This window comes from Mustela lutreola, chromosome 1 (genome assembly GCF_030435805.1).
Source record: "Mustela lutreola isolate mMusLut2 chromosome 1, mMusLut2.pri, whole genome shotgun sequence".
Lineage (NCBI taxonomy): Eukaryota > Metazoa > Chordata > Mammalia > Carnivora > Mustelidae > Mustela > Mustela lutreola.
In genome coordinates this window covers 2,068,367-2,090,139 of record NC_081290.1, presented here as the reverse complement: position 1 = coordinate 2,090,139, position 21,773 = coordinate 2,068,367, and the positions used below count along the sequence as shown (strand labels likewise).

The window sequence follows — 21,773 nt, the reverse complement described above, 5'->3', positions numbered from 1 at the left end:
GCTTTATTCTTCTGTCTGTTCTCGGATAAATACTAAGAGTCTCAGGCAAAAATGTGCAAGGACAGGTTGGGTCTTGCAGCTTGATGTGAAAGTCAGATTGTTGCATAATAGTGATGGTTTTATAGAAAAATGTAAAGTTGTCATCCCCCGAATTTGCTGTAAATCATGACATTTCTAGAGAATTCATCTCCGTCCCATTGTATTCATAAAAAATAACATTTTGTGTATCTATACACTTGATCTGACGCAGTCTTCTATTTAACATGCTAATTTGAACATTCTAGGGTCTTTGTCAGGGTATAGCTCTGATTTTAAAAAAATAACAGTCAAATTCTAAAAAGATAGTATTTGAGAAATGAAGAAATGCAAGCTATACTCTGAATTCTGTGGCTCTTGTGTTAGGAAACAGAATTTATTCATTTGAAAATACTTAAAAGTTACAGTTGACCAAAATAAAGGCAAATTCAAACATACGATATGGATATCGTAGGGATAAATGAGTAAGCTGGAAAAGTACCGTGGATTTGAGAATCTGAAGATGGAGGTCCTGATGAAGTCTTGCTAGCACAGGGCAGGTTATTTAACTATTTTGGGATCGGTTGCTCCATCTGTAGCTCATGCATTCACCCAAGAAATTCTTGTCAAGAGCTCACGTCTGCTTAGCACTGTTCTAGACACTGGGCACCGAACACCCTGTCTCCATCAGGGTTACAATGTGCTGGAGAATGACAGAAGGTAAGTCAAATGTGTCAAATGTGTATTGTATTAGGGAGCAGGAAAGGCTGTGGAATTAAGCAGCAAGGGGAAGAGGGACAAAGAGAACCAAAGCACTTGCCATTCTAAGAAGGGTCATTAGGAAAAACCACTCTGAAAAGGTGAAGTTTGAGCCAAAGTCTCAAGAAAGTAAATGTATTAGGAAAAGCATGTGTCAGGGGTCAGTGCAAAGACCCTGAGGTGGGAATAGAACCCTCCTACGTGAGGAAGGGTCAGGACGCTAACGTGGTTGGAGGAGAGCGAGAGAAAGAAGTGGGACAGGAAGTGAGAGGGGACGGAGGTGGGGGTGGGGTGGGTTGGCTATAGGGAAGGAATGATTTCAGCTTTTTCTCTGAAAGAGATGGGAAGTTATAGGGTTTTGTAGAGAGACATAATATTTCCTGGCTTGTATTTAAGAGATCACGTGGGCTGCCGTATTGAGAAGAGATGAAATGGGACCAGAAGCAGAAGCTGTGAGACCAGCACAGCAGGGATTTCAACACTCAAGGTGCAAAGACCAAGTGACTTGATCTAGAGAACAGCAGTGTCGGTCCTATATACGTTTCAGATCAAATTTAATAATTCACATGAGAATGACTTGGAAATTGTACGTTCTTCACAAATATGAGATGGTCATAATGTTCTTATTTATAAAATTTTTGACTTTTCTTCTGCATATGCTATTCCAGAGCCACTTTAGAGACAATTTGTGAGTTTCATTTGAAAAAATAAAAAGCTGTCAAATTCTAAAAAGAGGATATTTGAGAAATTAACAGCTTCAAGCTATACTCTAAATTCTGTGGTTCCTATTTTAGGAAACAAAAATTTCTATAAAGAGACTTGTCCCAATTGGATCTTAAATCTTATCTCTTAAAGATTACCTGTCAATATGATTATATATTTTTCCATTAATCCATTTATTTTAAAGATTACATTAATATATTTCCAAATAGGACTAAACTCTATCTGGTACAGTGAGTCTTGTAATGCTGTTTTTGGATCTGATTTGTAATATCTCATTTAAGACTTCACATTTATTGGGGCACCTGGGTGGCTCAGTGGGTTAAAGCCTCTGCCTTCAGCTCAGGTCATGGTCCCAGGGTCCTGGGATTGAGTCCCACATCGGGCTCTCTGCTCAGCAGGGAGCCTGCTTCCTCCCCTTTCTCTCTGCCTGCCTCTCTGCCTATTTGCAATCTCTCTCTCTGTCAAATAAATAAAATAAAATAAAATAAAAAGAAGACTTTACATTTATTTTTACAGATAAGATTGGTGCATGTTTTTGTTCCTAAAAAAAAAAAATAAAATAAATAAAATAAACCACAGCTGGATAGTTGGATGTCATGGTTATAGTAGCTATAGGGAATGAGTTGGGAGGTACTTCTCTTTCTCTGTACAGAGTTTAACTATCATAGGAATTGCCTATTGAACACTATTAAATTATCTGAGATGATTGCCTTGTGGAGAGAAGTGGTTATCATTTCATTTTGGACTATACGGATACTCTACCTCTACATAAATTGACTTTCAGCGATTTACATGCTCTTGGAAATTACTTTTTTATCTACCTTTGTAATTTATTTTCTCATTTCCATTAACTCAAATCTGTTGTTCTTCCTTTTCTTAGTCCTGGCATCATTATTTATTCTTTCCCTCCTGGGTCAAGCGTACATATTTTCTTTTCTGTTATGATGATTTTTTTTTTTTAAATCAGCTTTTGTCTGTAATAAAGATTTAAGGTTTTTTTTTCTTTTGTCAATTAATACTTTATCAGTAAAATAGTTTCTTAAAATTCCCAGGATTAATTTTTTTAAATTAAATTTATTTATTTTCAGCATAACAGTATTCATTATTTTTTCACCACACCCAGTGCTCCATGCAATCCGTGCCCTCTATAATACCCACCACCTGGTACCCCGACCTCCCACCCCCCTGCCACTTCAAACCCCTCAGATTGTTTTTCAGAGTCCATAGTCTCTCATGGTTCACCTCCCCTTCCAATTTACCCCAACTCCCTTCTCCTCTCTATCTCCCCTTGTCCTCCATGCTATTTGTTATGCTCCACAAATAAGTGAAACCATATGATAACTGACTCTCTCTGCTTGACTTATTTCACTCAGCATAATCTCCTCCAGTCCCGTCCATGTTGCTACAAAAGTTGGGTATTCGTCCTTTCTGATGGAGGCATAATACTCCATAGTGTATATGGACCACATCTTCCTTATCCATGCGTCCGTTGAAGGGCATCTTGTTTCATTCCACAGTTTGGAGACCGTGGCCATTGCTGCTATAAACTTTGGGGTACAGATGGCCCTTCTTTTCACTACATCTGTATCTTTGGGGTAAATATCCAGTAGTGCAATTGCAGGGTCATAGGGAAGTTGTATTTTTAATTTCTTGAGGAATCTCCACACTGTTCTCCAAAGAGGCTGCACCAACTTGCATTCCCACCAACAGTGTAAGAGGGTTCCCCTTTCTCCACATCCTCTCCAACACATGTTGTTTCCTGTCTTGTTAATTTTGGCCATTCTAACTGGTGTAAGGTGGTATCTCAATGTGGTTTTGATTTGAATCTCCCTGATGGCTAGTGATGAAGAACATTTTTTCATGTGTCTGATAGCCATTTGTATGTTTTCATTGGAGAAGTCTCTGTTCATATCTTCTGCCCATTTTTTTTTATATGATTGCCTGAGAGAAAGCCCAAATTCATGAAATTATGAATAAAAAGGGAAAGATCACAACTAACACCAAGGAAGTATAAACAATCATCAGAAGTTATTATCAACAGTTATATGCCAATAAGCTTAGCAACCTAGATGAAATGGATGCATTCCTGGAAAACTATAAACTCCCAAAATTGAACCAGGAAGAAATCGACAACCCGAATAGACCGATATCTAGTAACAAGATTGAAGCAGTGATCAAAAACCTCCCAAAAAACAAGAGCCCAGGACCTGACAGATTCCCTGGGGAATTCTACCAAACTTTCAAAGAAGAAATAACACCTATTCTCCTGAAGCTGTTTCAAAAAATTGAAGCGGAAGGAAAACTTCCAGACTCTTTCTATGAAGCCAGCATTACCCTGATCCCCAAACCAGGCAAAGACCCTACCAAAAAGGAGAATTTCAGACCAATATCACTGATGAATATGGATGCTAAGATTCTCAACAAGATCCTAGCAAAGAGGATCCAACAGCACATTAAAAAGATTATCCACCATGACCAGGTGGGATTCATCCCTGGGCTACAAGGATGGTTCAACATTCGCAAATCAATCAGTGTGATAGAACAAATTAATAAGAGAAGAGAGAAGAACCACATGGTCCTCTCAATTGATGCCGAAAAAGCATTTGACAAAATCCAGCATCCGTTCCTGATTAAAACTCTTCAAAGTATAGGGATAGAGGGAACTGAACTTCATCAAATCTATCTATGAAAGACCCACAGCAAAGATCATCCTCAATGGGAAAAAGCTTGCAGCCTTCCCGTTGAGATCAGGAACAAGACAAAGATGCCCACTTTCACCACTCTCGTTCAACATAGTATTAGAAGTCCTAGCAACAGCAATCAGACAACAAAGAGAAATAAAAGGTATCCAAATTGGCAATGAAGAAGTCAAACTCTCTCTCTTCGCAGATGACATGATTCTTTATATGGAAAACCCAAAAGACTCCACCCCCAAACTACTAGAACTCATACAACAATTCAGCAACGTGGTAGGATACAAAGTCAATGTGCAGAAATCAGTGGCTTTCTTATACACTAATAATGAAAATACAGAAAGGGAAATTAGAGAATCGATTCCATTTACTATAGCACCAAGAACCATAAGATACCTGGGAATAAACCTAACCAAAGAGGTAAAGGATCTGTACTTGAGGAACTACAGAACACTCATGAAAGAAATTGAAGAAGACACAAAAAGATGGAAGACCATTCCATGCTCTTGGATTGGAAGAATAAACATTGTTAAAATGTCTATACTGCCTAGAGCAATCTATACTTTTAATACCATTCCGATCAAAATTCCACCAGTATTCTTCAAAGAACTGGAGCAAATAATCCAGAAATTTGTATGGAATCAGAAGAGACCCTGAATCGCTAAGGAAATGTTGAAAAACAAAAATAAAACTGGGGGCATCACGTTACCTGATTTTAAGCTTTATTACAAAGCTGTGGCCACCAAGACAGCATGGTACTGCATAAAAAGAGACACATAGACCAGTGGAACAGAGTAGGGAGCCCAGATATGGACCCTCAACTCTATGGTCAGTTAATCTTCGACAAAACAGGAAAAAATATACAGTGGAAAAAAGACAGTCTCTTCAATAAATGGTGCTGGAAAAACTGGACAGCTATATGTAGAAGAATGAAACTTGACCATTCTCTTACACCGTACACAAAGATCAACTCAAAATGGATAAAAGACCTCAATGTGAGACAGGAATCCATCAGAATCCTAGAGGAGAACATAGGCAGTAATCTCTTCAATATCAGCCACAGCAACTTCTTTCAATATATGTCTCCAAAGGCAAAGGAAACAAAAACGAAAATAAACTTTTGGGACCTCAACAAAATCAAAAGCTTCTGCACAACAAAGGAAACAGTCAAAAAAACAAAGAGGCAATCCACGGAATGGGAGAAGATATTTGCAAATGACAGTACAGACAAAAGGTTGATATCCAGGATCTATAATGAACTCCTCAAACTCAACACACACAAAACAGGATTAATTTTTTTTAAAATTTTTTCTACCCTCTTGAGGTAACTATGGAGTTCCCTTATTTTCAATTCTTACAGTGTTTTAATAAGTTCATGGAAGAATAACCGTTTTCCTCTGGGTACTATTTCACTCTCTCCCACAGGTGTTTGAAATGTATTGCTCACATTCTTATTAATTTCTACCATGAAATCTTATATTTAAAAGTCATCTTTAAAACTCAGAGTCATTTTGAAAAACAAAATATCTCATTTCCTACTGAATAGTTGTTTGGGGGTTACCTGACTTTTGGTTCCAGCTTTATTGCAGTGAGTGCTGGATTTTTTTTTTTTCTAATCTCTTTATGAACACAATAAGCACTACTTTGAAGAATCTCAAGACCTTTTATCCAGAATTTAATTTAACATAAAAGTTAGTTTTAATTTGGTTGAAGTGCTTTTAAGCAAAATGAAATTAGACAAATTTAGACAAAACAGAAATACACATGCTAACTGAGAGGAATCTAGGCTGAATGCAAGGAGAGAAATCCTAAAGAGTTCAAAGAATCCTGGCAAGAGATGGTGTTAGCCTGAACAGAAATGGAGACACAGAGGTCAAGTTCAGTTTAGGACTGAGCTGGTAGTTTCTAGAAAATTAAGGTGAACACAATCAGAGGACTGTTGGTCGGGAGCTCGGCAGTCAGGTCGGCCTGAGGGTAGGGACTTGAAGTCACAGTTACTCAGGTGATATGAAAAATTGAGTAGGAGGCACCACCGTCTGTAAGGAGTGGTGGGTCAGAGGCGTGAGGAGAGTGGTGAGGGTCTGATCATACAGCCGCTGGGAAGGACGAAGAGAGGGAACACTGGAGTCCCAAGCAGAGTGTTAACTTGGAAGTGTTGAATTTATAGTTGAATCTTTGTATCAGCTGGTTGGCCTGCGTTGCGTGGAGGTTGAGTTTAATAGCTCTTCAGCTCCCTCCATGGAGAATTGACAAGAGAAGCAAGATCTGGAAGACGAGAGATGAGGACTGGTGTTTTCGACATGTTTAGCACAAGGTACCAGATCTTCTTCTTCTTCTTCTTCTTTTTTTTTTTTTTGCTTTTTTTTTTTTCTTTTCTGATTCTTTTCTTTTCCTTTTTTTTTTTTAATTTTGTTCAATTTATTTATTTTCAGAAAAACAGTATTCATTATTTTTTCACCACACCCAGTGCTCCATGCAATCTGTGCCCTCTATAATACCCACCACCTGGTACCAGATCTTCTAATACAGGAGAAGATGAAAATCTGAGTGCCCAGGGCTGCCTGGGTGGCTCAGCTATTTCAGTGTCCAACATGATGCTTAATTCTGGCTTGGGTCATGATCTCAGGGTCCTTAGACTGAGCCTCTCTCCCTGCCTCAGACTTGACACTCAGCGGGGGGTCTGCAGGATAGTCTTCCTCTCCCTCTGCTCTCCCCACTGCCCCCCTGTGTTCTTGGTCTCTCTCAACCTCTCCAAAATAAATAACCAAATCTTAAAAAATAAAAAAGAAAATACGAATGCCCAGAGTTTGATTCAAGAGTTGTAGTCGTACTGAGCCTTAATCAGGCAGTAAAAAAACAATAGATAAGTAAAATCCGGCAAATAGAAGAAGATGGTGTGAGGGCAGTATGACCCCGTACCTGGCGAGCATACTAGAATTTACTCTCCTCCGTGCTGCCCTCAGTGCCTGAAGCAATTTCTGTGGGAGGCTGTACACGTATTCCAAACTTTCTGGCATCCTACCCCCTCCTCGTTTATCAGAAATTAAGTTTCTTCTCTTGATAGCAGCACATTATGTTGAACAAAATGGTATTGCTTATCATTCCTTCTGGTCTGTATTTTCAGGATTGCCTTGTGCCTATTTCCAAGTTGTTTCCATACATCCGAAGGTTGCCCTTCGCTTTTGGAGAGAGGCTGGAGTAAAGGGCGCACTGATCCATTACTTGATTCTGTAGGCGACTTCCCTGAACGGTCAACAGTCTTCCAAATATAGCTTTGTACTATTTAAAAGTAACCTTGTTCCTTCCTTTTCATACTTGCACACCATGAATGCAAGGCATAGAAGCAAAGCAGAAACAAAAACAAGAACAAAAAAACACACAAAACTAAAAAAGAGCCAAAAAGTTCTACATGAAAATAAGAGACAAATGTGATGACCTAATCCTGCTGGGGATAATCAGAAGTAGGTTTAAGTTTGACAAAAGTGCAGTAAAGCAAACGGAGGAGCGCTATGGAAACTGCGTTGGCATCTGTGGGTTGGGTCTACCCCACGGAAGGGAGGTGTTCCGGACTCCTGCCGAAGAAGGACACCACGTACAAGCAACTGCCCAGGACTCTTAGAGCAGCTGGATGGAAGCCAGTGTCCACATTGCTGTTTTGTTACGGGGAAAACTAAGGTAGCGGAAGTGGAACCTGGCATGGAAAAAGATAAAAACAAAACAGAAAAAAAAAAAAACATGCAAAAAACCAACACAATTAAGTTTAAACCCTCCTACCTTGGTCACACTCCACCATCTAAAACCATAACAACATTGATTTATACAAGACATTATGTATTTCAGCGGCCACCCTGCGACGGTGCATGCCCAAGAATAGTTTGACCGCAGGTGCTCTGTCTGGGTCAAGTTAGTGAGTGGAAGGCAAAGTCTTTTGTTTTAACTAATTTGGCACCCAGAAAATATACCACCCAACAAGGAGGATTTGAAACTTCTTTTCCCAGTGAGTGGTCAGCGTGCCGTCTCTACGGTAATGAAGGCACCCGTTTGTAGCCTCACTATGAATAAAACACACACAGTAGGTCCTTTAAAAAGGTGGGTTGACTGCATGTTTCAAGTCTGTTAGTCTGTTCTTTTCCCTCCAGGATAAAGTTTCCTCACCTATAACACAGTAGAAACAGTAATTTCATTACTGTTGAATTTCATTTATTTTCATTACTGTTGAGGCATTAATGTATGCCTCAAAACTGAGGCATACATTTCAAGCGAGGTGACCCGTGTAAAGTATTTAGCAAACTACCTTTCATGTAGGTTATTAAAATGTTAATCATTTTTTTTCCACCTTGGACAGTGTGATTAGCAACATGTAGCAACCCTACTTAAAAAATAACTGAGACCACAGTCTGCACACTGGTTTTAAAAGAAAGCGTTTTTTTAAATGACGTTATATATCTAGACACACACACAACCTTGCATTTTCACGTACACACGCGCACACACACGTATACCTGCGTCCGTACATTTACTCACCTAGACGCGGGGAAACCCCGAGAATCATCCTGGCTCGCTTCCTCTTCCTCTGGTTGCTCACATGTGGTCCTGTCACCTCTCTCCAGACACTGTCCCACCCCTGGCTCCTTGAACATGACCCATTTGACATTCTTGTCGGAGCCAACTTCCATTAGTTTCCCAAATTAAATAATTCAACGGCCTGCCGTCTGGGTCTGCCTGCTTTCTGTATTCCCCAATCTACGCTTCGTCATGGCGTGGCCACCATACTGATCTTCTGAAAACATAAATCAGATCAAGTCACTCCCCTGCTCCAAAAGGAAGGAAAAAAAATCAAATGGCTTCATATTTCATTTGGGAGAAAAATCGAACTCTTTGAGGCTCTCACAGCCTGGCCCTGCCTACCTCCCTGAGTGCTGGCTCTGCAGGAACTTCCAAGACTTCTTCCTTTTCTCCAACACGCCAGACTCATGAATAGCCCCACGGCTTTTGCGTTTGATTTCTTTGCCTGGAACACTTCTTCCTAGACGGTCTCAAGCCTGTTTCCATGCACCGTTCATGTCTCAGCTCAAATGTCACGGACTCAGGAGAGCATTTCCTTACACTTACTCAAATCACTCTCTCCTTTTGTCAGACCCTCTGTCACATTTGCCTGTTTAATTATATTAATAGAGTTTATCACTGTGATGAAAGTTTACCGTTTACTTTCACAAAGCAAAAAGAATTCTCCTTTTAAATTATAAATGCGATTTTGTTTTGCCTTCCTGAGAATAAATCTTGTTTTTTTTTGTTTGTTTGTTTTGTTTTGTTTTTTTTTTTTTGAGAATCCTTTGCCTGCTGATTAAGATTAATTCCAGGAGGGTTGTACTGAGAAAGTCTTAGATAACATCAAGCTCTTGAAATTCAAACGCCACGCTTTGGTCCTGAAAAAGGATGATCTAAATTCCTCTATCTCCTTTAGCTTATAAAAGATCAGGGTTTTGTGGAAGAGATCAGAGAGTTTTATGTACATAAGGGAAATCCAGACAGCAAAGAAAGACCAGGAAGCCTGTTTCCTTTCTGACCCCGGGAACTGTGGAAGCAGGGAAGAGAGGAGGCCCCTCCCCCACACCCGGGTCACATCACAAGCTGCCCTTAAGCAAAGCACAGACAGTTAGCTTGGGGGCATGGCATAGCCTGCAGTATGAGTCCCAGAGTTCCCCTGAGTTCCCTTGCCTTCTACAATGTAAAAACAGGACCTCGAACTCTGAAGGTCCAGCTAGGGAAGCTTATCAGAAGGAGTCATCTTCGTAAGAAGCAGGTGGCTCTGTAGTGAGTTCTGAAAAGCAGGTCTTAGCTAGAACTAGAAGGAACCACTGTCAAACCCCAAAAGCCTTTAGGGGCAGCAGTAACTGAGAGGAACTCAAGACATCGAGGGATGCCTTGGGCCCTGTCTCAGCCCAGAGAAGACAGATGATGATCGTTCGTCACCGTAAACTTCTGCTGCAAACATCAGACAATTAGCAAGAAACTCCCTGGCCTAGAGCTTTGACTCATCCTCCCTTTTGGTCAGGGAAATTACTGGAAGAGAGGCCAGACGAGCACCTGCGCACGTTGTCGAAGAGAGACTGGGCTTTGTCCAGAACCAGTCTGATAACCAGTGGTTATCAGAAGCACTTGGGGAGCTCCTAAAGCCCCCAGAGGCCCCAGCCTCTAAAAGTGGGAAGGGCCTCGGCCTTGACACCCATTCCATTCCCCATCACAATCTGATACCCACCAAAATCTGAGCACCACTGCCTTGGAGGAACTGTTTCTCATAATTTGTTTGGATTAACGCTGAACCAGAGGTGACTAGTCCCTCCCACTAACCAGTAGGTGGACGCTCAAAGGAGATGGGCTACACTCTGCGTGTTTCTTAATTTACATTTTACAATATAAATAAGTTAAAATAATATTTATATACAAATAAATATTTTATAAAAATAACAACATTTTATAAAAATAAAAAATGTATTTTATAATATTTACATTTAATTTACAAAAATTTTTAATTTCCATGTTTTCTCCGTACATCCAACTCTTATGTGGGGCTCAGTTACGTCATGTGCACCATTTGTTTACTAATTTACTATATCCTCTTACAATTAGAGAAGATGCTTCATGACGGGAGGGATCCTGTCTCTGCTGTTTACTGCTGCCCGCCAGTGGCACAGAGGAGTCACTCGAATATTTGTGGAGGGAATCAGTCAGTCAGTTGATTAACCAAATCATTCACACATAGGCACTTAGCAGAGAGAATCTGGTGCCAGGAGGCACTCTATCTACAAGTAAGGAAGAAGCAGGGAAACAAGGCATTGAAATTCTGGCAGAAGTAGAACCAACTATTTTTCCAAAACAGCTAAGAGACCTTTAAAGAAGTAACTTACCTGTCCCTATCAAGCGAGAGGGTTGGTTTGCGTCCCTATATGTGGAAATACATCAGAATTGAGAGGTAAGGAATAGAGTCTTTCCAAATTTGACTGGAAGATTTAAGTAAGTAGGGGCTGAATACTGGAGAGGCAGCTGCTGTGGTCTGTCAGCTGCCTGGGGAGCGGTGAGCCCGGGTGACGTGTGTCGTTGGCTTTCGACAGTACTTTTGTGCATTGACCTTTCTGATACCCAGCTTCTCTGCTTCAATTTATTATTTTTTTAAAGTAAGTCTTGTTCCTTATTATGAGATCTAAGTCTAACGTATAAATCTTATAAAATATAGAAGAAAAATACCCACGATTATATTACCTGGCTGTTACCATCACCGTTAACCAAGTCATCTCATAAAAAGGAGCGTTCACTAGGACTGTGATTTTTGTCCCTCTGCTGTGTCCTCAGACCTACGCGTGCCTGGGGCACTGCGTTCATTAAGACACGCATTACCTAGTTCTCTGCACCGCCGTTACTCACTAGAATAAGAGGATCCCCTCTCCTCCCTTTGATCTTTACGGGTCCTCAGAAAGAAAACTGTGTGTTTGTACGTTTCTATTAGCCTTTCTTCACTTCCTCTGGCTTTGACTCATGGATTGAGCTTTTCAATATTTCTAGGCGCAATTTAAAATCTTGGACTCTCCTCCCTAAATGAAAAACTGAGCACAGACTTTACAAGAGACAGGCCAAGCAGAATGTAGAAGAGGGCAGCTTTCCAGATCTCGCATTTTATGATGCATTTAGCAATCTGAGCATCCTCCTGAATTTTAAATAGCAGGGCTGGAGATTGACTCACAGTCAGCTTGAGTTCTGCTGGGACACCTGGCTTTCTCCCACCCCAACCCCCGGGAGAAGTTCCACGCGCTCTCCTCGGTTTCCGGGACTGATGCATCGCTGGTGTTTTTCCTTTATCACATCAGATTTTTTTCTGCCTTTTTTTTCCCCCTTTCAAAGGCACATCTCCTTCCTCACTGAGAAAGTTTGTATGTATTGAAACAAACTTCATGTTACTTTTTATTATACTGTTTTTAAGGTAGTAACCGACAATTAAATAAACAAAAATATCTTGGTTTTGTATCTTTCAAAGTTGAAAAAGCTCTAGCTGTTACTCGGTTTAGAACTTGCCTATAAATTACCAGAGAAAAGTCGTTACTGCTGGTTTCACCTGAGTTGTGTGGCTTGTCTCTAATGTCCACTTTGATAACTACTGGGTAGAAAGAGGGGAAGAAAATCTTGTTTCTTAAAAATCTAAACTAAATAAATAATATAAGAATAATTATATATTACATTTATATATTTTACTAGTTTTGAGATTGAGTGACTTTACACTTTGTCGATTTAGCTAAGTCAGAAATAGAATGCTTCCCAGGATTCCCTTCTCTGTATGGTTCTGAGTTAGGCTTTGGACACAGAAGAAATCTGCATAAGATCTGAAATGCAGAAATACGTTGCCATCATGCAAGACCAAGCTACTGTAGCGGCTTACGACATCTTGCCAATCGCTGGTCACTGAGCCGCCAGGTCTATGGTTCCTCCAGCTCCAGCCAGACTGGCCCGTCAGCATCTGCAAATCCCAAGCGAGGTGGACTGAAAGGATATCAGCTTATTCCACAGGCCCCCCGTATGACCAAGCTGGCAACCATGAAAGACAGAGGCTGGTTCCAGTTTGTCATCCCAAGTCCTGGGAGTTGTTTATGTGGCTACTCTGTCTCATGCACGGTCACTAGGGACAATCAAAGTGTAGGCCATGGTTTCAGTCTCATCTGGAGGAGCACCTGCTTCCAATCTCATCTCCGTGGTCACCGGCACAACTCAGTTCATCTCGTGTGTGTGACCGAGGGCCTCACTTTGTCCCTGGATGCTGGCCAGCGGCTCCTTCAGTTACTCTCCACATGGGCCTTTCCAGAGACGCTCATGTCATGGCGGCTGGTTTCCATCAGCGCAAGCAAATGAGAGGGCAAGGGGGTGATATGGGAGAAGCAGAGTCACTTTGTAACCTACTCTTAGAACTGACATCCCATCATCTGGATGGTTTGTTAGTGTTTGTTAGAAGGAAGTCACTGGGCTCAGTCCCCACTCGGAGGGGAGGATTACAAAGGGCACGAAGGCCATGACAGGGATCACTGAAAGCATCTCTGCAGCGATCATACCTTTCCAGATCAAAAGGCATGTTAAGTATGTGTTGTGCACACCCACTCTTTAAAAAGAAAAACAACTTAAAAAGAAAAATTTATTTATTTGTCAGACAGAGATCACATGTCTGCAGAGAGGCAGGCAGAGAGAGAGGGGGAAGCAGGCTCCTGGCCAAGCAGAGAGCCGGATGTGGGGCTCGATCCCAGGACCCTGGGGTTATGACCTGAGCTGAAGGCAGAGGCTTTAACCCACTGAGCCACCCAGCTGCCCCAAAACAACAACTCTTAAGAATCACTTTCTCTATAGCACCTTCACAGGAAGATGTGGGGTACAGCCTTTGTCTAATGGAGTAATCACAGATTTAAACATAGGAAACTCAGAAAGATTTTAAAGAAAACATGACAGCTTAGAATGAAGAGCTAGAGACAGACAAATGAAAAAAGTCGTTTCAACCACGGAACAGCAGGAAACAGATTAGGAAGTCTGTGCAGCTGCAAACAGCAGCCATATCTCACAGAAAGAGAAGGATGACTCGAAAGGCAGAACCAGGACTCTACACAATGAGGTCAAGAGTCATGGAGAACAACTTGTGGGGAGTGTGACTCAGCCCAAAGCAGAGGAAAGGTACTATGTGTCAGACCAGATTTCAGAATTCAATGGACTCGTGGCTGCTTCCTGCCTCCCATCTTCTCCCTCTCTGAATGCGAGTATCTGTTGTGGTTATCCTTGGATGGTTTTACCACGTAAGGTTGGAAGTGTGCTAATAGATGACTTCGTCACTCGGTTCACAGGCTTCCAGGACTAAAAGAATATATGCACAGAATTATAACTGAGGATTCTTATCCACACTCGAATGGATTTGGAGGGATAAAATCTTAGGTCTTATGCTTGAGCCTGATACTGTAATTAAGTTGTATTTTTAGGGAGGCTCTTGGGAGGGAATGTATTTGCTGCCCATGCAGTAATACGATTTATCTGTGACCAGAAAGTGGACTGTGGCAGTTTTTAAAATTGCTTGCAAGCTCTATGAAACTCTCTTCATTAAGTCTATGTTCCCATTCCCCAAAGCTGGGTGGGCTTTGCTTCCATCAATAGAATATGGCAAAAGTGATGTCATGTGATTCAAGGCTGGTTTGTAAAGGATTAAAAGCTTCTCCCTTGTTTCCGAGAATACCTGTTCTTGGAATCCTAGGCCTCTCTGAAAGTAGTCTGACTAGTTTAAGAACACCAGCATGTGAGGATTCCAAGCTGTGGAGAGGACATATGCGGGCTCTCTGGTCAGGCGTCCTCGTCTTCAAGTGGTCTCACCCTGGGTTGCAGAGAGTGGGGGACAAGGCTTTAGGTGACTCTAGCTCCCAGCTATGGATTCACCCCAGGCTCTGAGTCTTTTCACATGATATCGCCAATATTGTGGTGTAGAGACAAGCCATCTTCACCACGTGTCTGAATTCCTGACCCGTAGAATTTACGGTAATCATAAAATGGTTGTTCTAAGCAACAAAGTCTCAGTTGCTTAGAGCTGGGACTAAGCCATGAAAAAACCACAACGGCAAAATCGTGACAGAAATGCGTATTCAAAGCCAATGTTTAGCTTCAAAGGCAATTGACAGTGAGTATGTTTATTATTATTTTACAGTCTTGTGTGAATGACATGACGGACATAAATACTCCTAGCACAATGCCTAGCAATAAAGAACAAGGGTTTATTATCATGCCGAAAGAAATATATGTATGTATGTATTTCCAAATGGTTATTGTCAACGGCCTATAAGTAATAATACTCTGCCCCAATGCCCCAAAGCTTTACATGTACATCTCCAGTTTACAAATGGATGAAGATGTGGTTTATCATTTACACAAATCTGGGCAGAGCTAAAATTCAAACTCAGGTCTCTTTAACTCGAAATCTTTTATTTTTTTTTAATAATCCTCTCCTTCCATTTTCATATTTAGAGAAAAGATTAAGAAACTAGAATTATGAAAAGTTGCCCCCACAGAGAAGAGACTCAAGACTGAAAACTTAACTTTGTACTTGGGAAAGAGAACAGGAATGATTTGATGATTAGGAATATGATACATTTGTATATTGGGGGATTAGGAATATGATAGGTTCTGTATTTTTGAAGGATATATTTACATATATATATATATATATATATATATCCCTGTTTCATAAAAAAATTAGAATTTAGAAAAGTAGGTGAGCTCTTAATAAAGCACTTCATTTTGGTAAGTATTAACCCTTCATCATACATACTAAAGTTTAATCTTCATGATTTAAAAGAAAAAGATAAATACTGGATTTAATTGGAATAGCTATACATATAGATATCAACCACACATAGTCTCAGGGCTAAATGGTTATTAAGTCCCCTTTAATTCTAATAGAGACAGTAACAGTAGCTCCCCCCTTTGCAGCACTGATTATCTCACAGATGTCCACAAAGGACCAGGTATCTCTCTGAATCTCTGAAACAGACCTCTAAAGCAGGTGCTATTTTACTACATCGTCTTCTGCAGGTGAGAAAGCTAGTTATAGTCTACTCAAAGAAGTGAACTCAGTTTCCCAAGCTCACTCAGCTAAGAAAGAGTGGAACTGGAATTACAGGATGGTTCAATCTCTCAGTTCTTCATCTTTATGAAGTACTCTAAAGGAAACAAAATAAAATCACGTGTGGAGATGACATACTGATATGGCCAATCACAGGCAAAATAAAACTGTAGTACTCTAGGTTGGTTTTTATTTGTATATCTGTAAGTCTTTTTTGAATTACAATTCTTGATCTCCTCTGAGAATATCATTGCTGTTATAACTATAGAGTTCTAATATCCATCCAATGCATAAATTTTCTACATTTATAGGTGGGTAATTTAAAAATATATACATGGAAAAACATATAATGCTTACAAACCAAATGCAAATAAAAATCTTTAAAAATCTTAGAAATTCATTAAGCAGGTTATGTTGATCCTATTAAAAATGGTTCATCTATGTACAGTACATAATCTTTTAAAAATACTACTCCAGAAAACAAAAATTCTTTGGTTCAGCAAAAGGATTCTCTAAATGTGGAAATTCAATTTGTTAAGGATGCACCCTCTTGATTTGGGCCTCACTTAACTGCTTTGACTCTTCAGGAAGCATACAGCTGACTGTTTTGGAATGCTGAAAATATGGGTGGAGAGTGGGTAGAAGTTGCTTTTCCCATAGAACATTCGTATGTGAAAATATAACCAGAAGCTTGAATAATGCAGGAACTTTGATGTTATTTTTACTCTGCCAGATCAAAAAGATACAGAGAAAGTCTACTTCCCATCCATTTGGTGGGTTCACGGTCGATGCCTGACAATATTCTCTAGTGAAGTTCTTCAGCGCTGGTATCCAGTGCCATTGAAATTAGTCTATTTATCATCTGGAAGATTGTGAGGAGACAGGAGGGCATGTGCTGGATGTCCCTTTTACCGAAGTCCCATCACTTCCCCGAGGCTTGCCTACCTTACAAATCTAAAATTATAAACACATTTGTGACTCAAATATCTTTAAAAAGAGTTATTGATGCAACAGTGATTACAGGGCATCAACATGAGCCAATGAAATTTTCATTAAAAATTAACTGTGGTTATTCTGTATTCTTGATTTATTAATGGCAACAAACACAGAACTGGCCAAAATATCTCAGTTTTGAAGAGTCAGCAACCTTACCTATGAGAAGTTATTCTCTCCATATTTAATGGGAAAGAGAAGCCTTCACAATTTTGTGCCTGCGTATTTTCTACTTTGATTGTGAAACTACTTAATATATAAGACAAAAGTCTACCAAAGGCCCATCACTTGACCCCACATTATAACTACCTTTAGCAAGGCTTTGAGAAAGTCTCTGATGTATCACAGCTGGTCACAGGAAAACAAAAAAATATATATTTTTTGCTTTATTTTTTCAAAGTTCCCCATAGGAATATGATTACTGGCTGGGTGAGATAACTCATTTTTTCTCGGAAGTGGCACCATTGACTAATACTAAAACTGACCTTTCCCCAGACTAGTATTAGATGCATGTTAATATGTTTCTAGGTTGAATGCAGGGGGAAATCAAGAGCTTATATCGACTACGCAAGTTTCTGCAAACCACGGCTTTAAGATGCCACAATGCTTACATGGAATTGTTGAGAGCAGAAGTCTTCCAAAGTTCACCCTTGTTCTTCCTCCCATTTGCGTGACTTAGTTGCTCAAAGGCAAGACACTTTTTAAACCTTATTAGGACTCAAAGGAGACAAGTGTGATTGGGATGGAGCAATAGAACGCAGAGAAAATGATGCCCCGTCAACAAAAATGGTTCTGACTGTTGAGAGGGGAAGAGAATGGCCTCCAACATTTGAGAAGAGCAAATAATAGAATACATGAATAATTCAGAGCATCTAAATGAGACATTATAGCTCAGAACCACCTTCATATCCACACTGCCCCCCACTCAGGGGCAGAGAATTCTCTTCCCTAATGGTCTCCCCAGAGACATCATAACACTCCAAAGAGAGAAGCGATCACTGCTGGATTATTGGTCCTTAGAGTCCTCTTCTGGATGTAGAGACAATAATCATCTTTTCTTCTGTCAAAAGTCTTTATCCCAGCCTGACAGCTCATCTGGAGGCACTCCTTTTTCAGGGGGGTACTTGTCGAAGTAGCTGTGGTCTGTGGGTCCACTGAGCTAACAGAGGAGGAATTAAGCCAAAGATGAGGATAATGTTATTATATACAGGTCATGATTTTTATATCTAAACCCTGTTTTTATATGGTAACCACTGGAAAGTCACAGGTAAGGAGACGAGACGATCAACTATCATTTTGAGTCACACTCTCAGCCTCCGAGGTTCCCTCTTTAGACCACACGGATCCAGTAACTGCATTACATTCCACAGAAGTTACCTGGCTTGAAGAGGTAAATCCAAAAGAAAAGGAGACAGAAATGGTATCTAGTTTTTGTTTTTGTTTTTTCCAGATTGAAAAACACTTTAAAAGCAAGTATTTTTTGATTGGGAGGGAGACAAACCATAAGAGACTTTTAATCTCACAAAACAAACTGAGGGTTGCTGGGGGGAGGGGGTTGGGAGAAGGGGCTGGGGTTATGGACGCTGGGGAGGGTATGTGCTATGGTGAGTTCTGTGAAGTGTGCCAACCTGGCGATTCACAGACCTGTACCCCTTGGGCTAGTAATACATTATATGTTTATTAAATAAATAAATAAAAATTAAAAAAAAAATTAGAGCACCTGGGTGGGTCAGTCAGTTAAGCATCTGCCTTCAGCTCAGGTCATGATCTCAGGGTCCTGGGACCGAGCCCCACATCGGGCTCTCTGCTCAGCGGGGAGCCTGCTTCTCCCTCTCCCTCTGCTCCTGTGCATGCTTGTGCTCTCTCTTTCTCAGATAAGTAAAATCTTTGAAAAAAATCGGAATCTGACACTTTTAAATCCTTTTTCTACTTTATAAAAGTTTCTCACTGACCTTGAATTTCTATATGGTTTATTGACCCACATAAATTTTCCAGGATGCCAAAGGGTCAGTTCAAAATATACTGACCCTGTTCAAAGAGTGAAATGATTTGAAATTAAACTAGTTTGCAAATCAGGTGGTTTTCAATTCTTTGCTTTCAAACAAATTTTAAAAGTACCTGATTGAATTTTCATCTGGTAGATCAGTGAAAATACTACTTATGACAAATCATAATGTTTTCTTCAGAGAGTGGGGAGATCACTCAGAAGGCATTCAAAGTGGCATTGCTTTTTTTTTTTTTTAATTTTATTTATTTATTTGACAGACAGATCACAAGTAGGCAGAGAGGCAGGCAGAGAGAGAGGAAGGGAAGCAGGCTCCCCCAGAGCAGAGAATCCGACGTGGGGCTCGAACCCAGGACCCTGGGATCATGACCTGAGCTGAAGGCAGAGGCTTTAACCCACTGGGCCACCAAGGTGCCCCTGGCATTGCTTTTATAAAACCCTCCACTCCCAGTTATTTCTGTGAACACAACTTTCAGCACTAAATGGCCATATAATTTTAAAAAGGAATAAAATTGACATGGAACCTGATCCTATTTTTTTAATAAGTAACATTTCTCTCCTGGTACATAAGTAATTTCTTCTCAAGAAATATTTGTTAAATACTCGCGTTTCAAACTTTGCAAGGTATTTCTGTCATTTGATATTCCATGTTATAAAAATGTAATTACAACTGAATCCAGAAGAAATATGTGTGTTGTCACAGAAATTCCTGTTGTCAGAGGAATTTTAAAATTTAGAAAACTATAATTGAAACCCATTTAAAGAATAATCACATAGTAGCATCCATAAAAATACTTTTATGTAAGATGAAAGAGACTCTTTTGGGAAAATGGGATCGAAATACAAAAATATAAATTCAGAGAGAAAAAGGAATCACGTAATTTTATTCTCTGTAGATTTTAAATGGCCAATGGGCATCTGACCTCACCAGTGTTTAGATTACATTACATATATTGAAAGGAGTAACGTTTTACTTTAAAATATCAATATCCGGGGTGCCTGGGTGGCTCAATGGGTTAACCCTCTGCCTTCGGCTCAGGTCATGATCTCAGGGTCCTGGGATCGAACCCCGCATCGGGCTCTCTGCTCAGTGGGGAGCCTGCTTCCCCCTCTCTCTCTGCCCGTCTCTCTGCCTGCTTGTGATCTCTGTCTGTCAAATAAATAAATAAAATCTTAAAAATAAATAAATAAATAATAAAATATCAATATTTACAATGTACTAGAAATCACACTCTTCATAACAACTAAAACATATGATGAAAAATTGAGAAGGCAATCTAAAAATGGTTTTAAAATTCCTTCAAGAGTCTATAGGGTGCTGACTGATATCACCGCTGAGTCATCCGTTGCCCTGCCCCCCCAAGTTATCGGATGTTCTGTTTTCTCTCAAGCTGTCCAACCAGCAACGGGTGGTGAGCACCCGAAAGTGGCCACCCCAAATTGAGACTGCTGTAAAATGCACCTGGGATTTCGAAAACAGTACGGAAAAATGAATGTGACATCTCATTAATATTTTATGTTGATTGTATAACAAAATGACAATTTTTCGATATACTGTAATAAATTAAAATTAATTTCACCTTTCAATTCACTAGAAAATTTCAAATCACGGCACGATTCATATTTTATTTCTAGAGCCCTCCGTGAACCTGAATGGCACGGACTGCCTGCAGACTCAGATTTTCCTGTAATTGGTTCCTGAGAACTGAACTGATCTCCGTCAAATAAGAGATACGGTTTAGTCCCTATAATCACAATTGCTATGATATTTTCACTTAATTCAAAAAAATTTTTTAAATCTAAAATGTGGTACATAAAAACACACCCCTATTCTGTTTATGAAAATAAAAACTAGAAAAAGTTAAAAAAGTAATATTGTGGATACCATACCTCTCTCTGCAAAGGTGATGGAAGGTTCCGTGCTTTCAGGCCCTCCCAATTAAAACCATTTAACCACCTGAGAAGTAAAAACAGTTCAGAAGAATATTACTTGCCTGATAAACTGCTAGTGAGTCAACTTATCTGTTGGTCCGTTTTGTGGTCCTCTCCCTGACCTCAACACTGCAGGTGCAAATGGTGGGGGAGGGGAGGCGGAGAGGGAAGCTGCAGAACTGCGCAGTGGTCTGGTCTCATGTTAAATCCGTGCCCACTAACCTCGAGGGGGTAGTTCATGCTGCCCAGCACTAGGTCTAGATCCCCTGTTGTCCCACTGTCACTTTCCCTTAGGCTCACATTCATACTTGGTCTCTCTCCTTAGACTTCCAGAAACTCCCCCCCCATCCTCACTCCCAAATGATGCCCTGACTTCTTATTTCACTGAGAAAACGGAGCTTGCACAATCCTCTCCCAGTCTATCCACCTGCCTGTCCACATCTCTGGGAGCAAAGAAGTCTTTGCTTCTGGGGAAGGTCGGCTCAGCTCTACGTACCGGATGCTGCGGACTCCTCTGCTCAAGAGCGTGCTCCTGCCATTCTCCCCTCTCTTGACTCCTCAACGTCTACCCGCTAGATCCTTCCTTCAGTCTGAAGACATTTTATTTCTTCCAACCACAGAATAACCTCCCTTGACCTGAGCTCCCTCCCATCCAGCTTCCACTTTCTCTCCTCCCACAAGAGCAAAACTCCTGGGAGGTTATCCAGCCACTCTGCTTACCCGTTTCTCTGACCACGCTACCGTCAGCACCCACTCTCCACTCCCGTGAAGCTCCTCAATTCTCAGTTTTTGTCTTACTTCACCTAGGAGCATCGGCCTCGGTTCATTATTCACACTTCCTGAAACACTTCTCTTGCGTGGCTTCCAGACACGTTATTCTGCCTTCTTGGGTTCTTTCCCTCTCTTTCCCACTGCCTTTTCCACAGGAAGATGGTGTGCTCCAAGGCTCAGCTACTCAACGACTTCTAGCTTCTCGACTACTCTCACTCCTGGGTCATCTCAATCAGTCTCGTGACTTCAGACAGCA

General features: G+C 40.6%; 1 protein-coding gene across 5 annotated transcripts in view; it reads right to left on the bottom strand.

Moving 5' to 3' along the window:
• Positions 1-15,612: 15,612 nt before the first annotated feature.
• The window catches only part of PRKG2 (protein kinase cGMP-dependent 2), a 97,945-nt gene continuing 91,784 nt past the window's right edge, over positions 15,613-21,773 (bottom strand). For 2 of the 5 annotated variants that reach the window (XM_059154457.1, XM_059154694.1), the window contains exons 18-19: positions 20,705-20,771; positions 15,613-17,968 (exon numbers count right to left, since the gene is read on the bottom strand). In XM_059154457.1, coding sequence (XP_059010440.1) covers positions 17,873-17,968; positions 20,705-20,771 — 163 coding nt within the window. In that variant the 3' untranslated portion in view covers positions 15,613-17,872. Of the gene's footprint in view, positions 17,969-19,829; positions 19,965-20,704; positions 20,772-21,773 lie in introns of those variants that run through there. The other 3 variants (XM_059154373.1, XM_059154617.1, XM_059154541.1) reach the window with 2 other exon arrangements.